Source organism: Amia ocellicauda, chromosome 9 (genome assembly GCF_036373705.1).
Source record: "Amia ocellicauda isolate fAmiCal2 chromosome 9, fAmiCal2.hap1, whole genome shotgun sequence".
Taxonomy (NCBI): domain Eukaryota; kingdom Metazoa; phylum Chordata; class Actinopteri; order Amiiformes; family Amiidae; genus Amia; species Amia ocellicauda.
The window spans coordinates 38465080-38471401 of NC_089858.1; the positions used below are offsets into that span (position 1 = coordinate 38465080).

General features: G+C 38.6%; 1 protein-coding gene across 1 annotated transcript; it reads left to right on the forward strand.

Moving 5' to 3' along the window:
* Nucleotides 1-1162: 1162 nt before the first annotated feature.
* On the forward strand, nucleotides 1163-3969 carry msmbl (microseminoprotein, beta-like). The gene is made up of 4 exons (XM_066714430.1): nucleotides 1163-1280; nucleotides 2559-2646; nucleotides 2752-2872; nucleotides 3760-3969. The coding sequence occupies exons 1-4, from the start codon at nucleotides 1278-1280 to the stop codon at nucleotides 3887-3889; spliced, it is 342 nt and encodes a 113-aa protein (XP_066570527.1). The 5' UTR covers nucleotides 1163-1277; the 3' UTR covers nucleotides 3890-3969.
* Nucleotides 3970-6322: the final 2353 nt, after the last annotated feature.

The following is a 6322-nucleotide window of genomic DNA, read 5'->3' on the forward strand; positions in this document are numbered from 1 at the left end:
CCCTTCTCCAAGGAGGCTGGAGTCACCACAGCCACATTGTGTGTCAGTTCTTCTGGGTTGAGAGCTTTTACATAGAACTACAGTGCAAACTTAGCATGGAGTTCAGCCAGAAAATCAGCATAAGCCCACCACATGGTGCGTTCAATATCTGCGGCTAACATGCCAAGGCTCATTGTGTGATGTTTCCAAGAATAGATTTACCAAAGCCATTTGTAATCCTCAATAGACAATCAATTTAGAAATGCATGTAGTCTTACTCAGAGGATAATCAAAATGATATGCCAACAGAGCAAGTTATGTGATTGAAGTGATTGGATTTAATTGTAGTTAGGTGTTGTTAAAAATATACATTTATGCTTGAATTTACTGAGTCAAAATGTACTAAAATCTGCTTAATGACAAGTAGCTTAGTAAACACAAGGATTTTACATCCAAAAACACAGGTTTCATTTTACTTAGCAAAATGCTGTCATCATATTCAAACTGTAACATCCCATCCCTGTAGTTTGTCATGTTTGTGAATCTGTAACTGGGCCAATGTCATGTTAATGTGTAACAAGATGCATGTAACCAGTGTTTGCTATGTAATCATTACAAACCTGTTGCGCTAACCTGTTGTACATTGCTCCGTATGTAGTGCAAACCCTAGCAAGTTAACTTATTTATACATTTTTTTAATACTGAAATTGTAAATTTGTTACAGTAGTGCAGTTTCGTCTTTCCTCGCTCAACATTATGTTTAGTTCTGGGAGCTCATAACAAATCATTCTTGCCACGTTTATCACTATCGGTTCTACTAATTCATTTAAAGAAACACACACACATTGCAGTGAAAGCTTTATTTAAAAAAGACAGCATCCAATACATAGCAACATGACAAAATAAGTACAATTAGTTTTCATTAACTGCAACAGTTGGTGGTTGTAGTATTGTGCTTGTGTGTACATCATCCATTGTAAGTAGCAACAAACAAAGAAACAATAAAGAAACAATAAAGAAATAAACACATACAGATATAATGAAAGAAAGAAGGGAGAAATGCAGATAAGGACAAAATGACACAAGTATTGGTAAAATACAGGGGACAGCAGTTATAAAGAGAGGAGGAGATCCTTTGTTGGACTCTGATTGGCTAAATCTGGCAGTAATCTCTGTCCCAAAACACAGATGTGTTTAATCTCAAGGGTCAACAACACAGGGGGCTCTCTAGCAGTGCATAAATTGTCTGCACAGATTCAGTGCTCCAACACATCTCTCAGATACGAAGAACAGAAATCATGGTAAGCTGCTCTGTTTGAAATCAACTCCTGAGAACTTTTCATTTTTAAGTTTAGGGAAGATAACTCTTAAAATAAAACTGCTAGCACATTAATATAGCACATATATCTATTTTAGATACACCTGTTCTGTTTTGATTATTATTAATTATTATTATTGCTTTTAGAGATTTCATACTGAGAATCTTCATTGATTCTATATTATGTTAATTTAGTATATTCAAATAAAAAGAAAGATGTTAATGGACCTCTCTCTTTAATTTAATGTTGATGACAGTCCTTTTACCGTGTCTCAGTATTTACAATAATATAGCAAGAGAGTGATATGATAGTGTTCCTAGTTTCTAGTACAAATGTGGGGCTTTTGTGATTCTGTATCCTTGTGTAAAATAACCGTCAGTTAATATATATATACTGTATATGTGATTACAGTGTGACTGTCTAGCTGGTGGCTCTTTGTGTGTAGCTATGTACGTGTGTGTAGTGTGTGTAGATGCCCCTCAGAACTACCCCTGGGATAGACTACTGGCCTAATTTCCCCCATGTTTTACTATGATTCAGTAGTTCTTATTAACACAGTACTCTGCTTTTACTAGGATAATTTTACACTTCCCTTTAATAAGGGAAGCAACACTACATGCTTCAAGTGGCTTGGTTAGAATATCAATACAAAACCATGTATATCAAAGGTACATTACACACATGTCCATGCAATCCAAAGAAAACAGATCATCATATATTGGTGCCATTTTGTGTTTTCAAATATACCTATTGTGGAAATAGGTTATGTTAAAAGCATGTTGGTCTTCAGTTTCCACTCTGTTGTTACACAAAGTAGTATGGCAAGCCCTCCTGGATGAAAATGGTAAGGACTTGTTTATGTAATACTGTTGTTGTATTTCAGCCTTATCCATTTAAATCTGTCACTTACAGCACAACATTTGCCATCATGACTCAAACTTGCATGTAAACATAAGAACGGAAAGAAAATAGTTTGAAATAGTTCAGCAAGCACTGACATAATATAAAGACTGTACTGTGCTTCAATATACCTGCACAAAAACATCTAGTATATTCCGTTTTAAGTGTGTCTTTACGAGTAGATATTTAATACTTTAATCATTGCAGCATTCCATCCTTTGATTTGAACTGAAAATAGGGACACTGTAGATTGTATTTTCTGTTTGTGAGTATGCCAAAGTCCTATACCTCTGCAGTTTGTCTATCTGTATGAAGAGTCTCTACACACCCTCTCTCTCTGATTTCTTTACTGTTGTATAGAAGTCCCTGCCTGTGGCCTTTCTCCTGTGTGCCGTGCTGCATCTCAGCCACTCTTCCTGTTACTTTAAGCAACTTGAGCTAAAACCAGGTACCAGATTTTTCTCCTAAGCCCAGAAGCATTCAATATTCTAAACATATTTTGATGATTCAAGCTCTTCTGGCGTCACTGAAATGAGTCTATGTTCGTCTGTAGGTCCGAACCCCAAGCTCCTGACCCACTGTGAAGATTCAGTGGACAAGACTCTCCATGAGCTTGGCTCACGCTGGCGCAACTCTGTCTGTATGTACTGTGACTGCACTTCATGCTGCACTGCGTAAGTGCATCACCACCAAACACACAGCTGCCCAGCTCTGGCTTTACACTCCTCAACAGCAGCCATCCCAGGAGCCATCACTGTAGGTTGTCCTCACTTTAATGTAGGGTGACCTTCTTGCTCCACAGTCACTAGTACACTTTGAGACAGCACAGGATTAAAAAAACACTATTTCAACACAAAGATATAAATATTTAAATTAAGCATTACACCTTCACTAAATTATGTATAGTTCCTTAATTAACTCCCACACACCAATAACACCAGTCATCTGGGGACCTCAATCATATCAGCAAAGAAATCTGGCAAAAGAGATTTTAATCAAAACACGATGTTCCAGTTATAATGCTGTAAGGTCTCCTGAGTGGCTCAACTGCTAAAAGCATCCACTCAGAGCACAGATTGAGCCATGTAGTGTCGAGTCCCCAAGGGGCAGAGCTGGGGCTAGCGAAGGTTTTATTGTCAGACAAGAGTTGATTAGGTTGCAATACTCTAGTGTTGCTGCTTGTACTGTGGACATGCAGTGTGAAAACTGTGCAATTCTATTATTTTCCAAACATACATCTGGTATTTTGTTGGATTTGTTTTTATTTAACATAAATCAACTCTTTCATAGTTTTTTCTTTCAAGGTTATGTAGTCACAACAGTTGTTCTCTATTCACTTAATTAACATGCAGGACATTGTTTAGTTGTTTGATTAGCTGGATAAGTGGTGCTAGATTTACCAGTACCAGTACTGGATTGACTTGGCTTGAGGTTTGTGACTCTAAACCAGGTCATCAGGTTGTCGAAATTCAACAGCTTTAATCATCACACCAGCAACAGAATCCCTGTTCAGGAGAGAGAGTGTGTCTCTATGCTGCTGATGCAAATGTCTTCATTACAGATACAGCACACCTGTACGGATCCCAGACGACTGCATGATGGAGTTTGACAAGGTCAACTGTGAATACAAGGTGTTTAAGAAGAATGATCACTCTCAGTCATGCCCTGTTTTAGCTGCTGTGGGGAAGTAAGGGACTCCAGGATTGTTCCTGGCGAATGACTCTTCAGTGTGAACACTGACAATAAAGTTTAAGCCTAATGCTAACCATGACCATCTTGTCTGCCCAAGAATAATTATCAATGTTTTCCTAGTAGGAAGTAAATAGTGTTACATGCAACACATGTGTTCCTGTAGATCAGTGGTTCCCAGTCCTGGTCCCGGGGACCCAGTGTCCTACTGGTTATTGATCCACCCTCAATGAACTAAAACATTTATTGAACTAATCATTTACTTACCTAATATACTTTTAAATGCAACCTAACCTCACCGATGGTTTGAAATTCTTAATGAGCTCTGATTAGGCCAAGTATTAGTTCAGTTAAGGAAATGAAATACCAAAAACTAGCAGGACATTGGTACCGCTGCTGGAGGTCATGACTGAATCAACAGGACGTGATTCCACAGGAACTTGAGTGACTTTAGTCCGTTATTGTGTCTCATTCTTTTTCATTCCACCTAATTAAATGAATACTTGACATGGCTGATCTAAAAAACTACTGTTTTGAGTCACATGATGTTCACATGAGAATTAAAGTAACCCATAAAAACATACATTTACTCATACATAAAAGACCCACACAGCCACACTTTACTGATCGTAGGTCTAATGTTAAATTAGGTACTATGTTCAAACAAGTCAGACGCAATAATGGACTGTCCGCTTTGAAAAGAGATGTCTCTGCTAGTGCTTGGCAATGGACAACTACACAAGTCTACACTGCAAGCCTGAGCCCTGCAGCTGTGGACAGCAACGGCAGGAGAAGAAGCTATTTTGGACGCTGACTCAGCAGTCTTGGAAGAATCTGATTTTTCAGTAAGAAACACCCAAGCCACTCCAATCAAGAATAATTACGCAATCACCACACATTATACTCCCATATTATTATTATTATTACAATATACTGTTATAACAAAGAGCAATATTGTCTTCAAGTGTGTCATTTTCATATTAAGCTTCCCTGTAGATCGACAAATAAAAGGATCCCATAAATCTTTTTCTGTGATCATAGATATCTGAAATAAGTAAAATGATTAAAGCAATTACTTTTTGGGGAATGTGACGTGACAATCCCTTCAGTGCAGGCCTTGTTCATGGTCACGGCACTGTCTTTAATATTTCTCATAAGTATTCCATAAGTTTAAGATGACCTTAACTCACAAAATCCCTGTATTTTACACTTTGGTTATTTAATTCTTAACATATTTTATGCATCTGGCCTCAAGGGTGTCCACTCCTGGTCCTGGGGGGTCATAACTTCTGGTTTTCCTGTTACCTAAGCTCTCAAACACTTAGTCTAATTAAACCCTGTAACAAAACTAAGCACTTGATAAGACCTTTTTAAAAATGAATTCTAGCTAATTTGGCACTAGAAAATCACATTGACCTGAACAACAGAGCTAGGATTGAGAAGTTTCAAGGCGGTGATCTGGTTTAATGAGCAGGCCGGAACTGAACACTGAGCCCATGATGAGTTAGCAATGCATGTTATGGGAGTGTGTGCTACTTCTGAATGGAGTGGAATACCCGGTGCAACAGTATAGTGTATAATAAGCGAGTAAAAGGTGTGGTGATGGCATTGTTCTAACATAGTCCCTCATTTTAACTTAAGACCTTGTTTTAAGAGCTCTGCCTTCTGTACAGCTTGGCTGTGTGGGTAAGTGTAGCTCACTATAGGTCCCATTAAGAAAACTTGTTTGTTCATTCTGTGATTGTGGTCTGTGATTCACTTCTTAGTCATTATTAAGTGTTTCCAGGGCAGACTCTCCACCACTAAGTGTGCAGCTGGCTGGATGAATCACTTTATACTTGATTTATACATTATCCATTAAGCAAATGGCTGGTGTTATTGATGTGTGACGTTGATGAATTAAGGTGTGATGCTTAATTTCATCAGTGTCTTTCTGTCAAAACGTCAGATTGAAATTCCCATCCCAACCCAATGTGTACCACTGACTATAGAGCAGTTTCTACATTGATGAACAGGCTTCAGCTGGTGTTCAGATGTCTGGAGTCAGGAATGACAGCTCTGGGTTTTGGTGTGTGATGCACTTACGCAGTGCAGCATCTAGTGCCTGAGTGCCACTGGACAACATATGTGCAACTTACATAGCACACTTGACACGCAATTTCTATTAATCAGAAGTGGTTACATTGTAGGATATTATTTAGCATTGCTGTGAGTTATTGTTCAGTGTAACTGCATGTGTCCGGCTCAGTTTTTGTCTGTATTCAGATATAAAGTGGCCATTAATTGTGCTATTAGCAGCCTGCGTGAGAGGGATTGCCATCCCGGCAGCCTTGTGTCATTCAATGTAACACAGGTGTGTACTGTCCTAATTAACTACAGGTGGAGTATTTAATAGCCCCCTGGACCTCTGTGCCAGCAGTCATCACCAGCAGCCT

What these genes read in the sequence shown, in the direction of transcription:
- msmbl (XM_066714430.1), top strand. An exon ending in GCAACTTGAGCTAAAACCAG is followed by an intron (nt 2,647 to 2,751) that starts GTACCAGATTTT and finishes GTTCGTCTGTAG; the next exon opens with GTCCGAACCCCAAGCTCCTG. An exon ending in TGCACTTCATGCTGCACTGC is followed by an intron (nt 2,873 to 3,759) that starts GTAAGTGCATCA and finishes TCTTCATTACAG; the next exon opens with ATACAGCACACCTGTACGGA.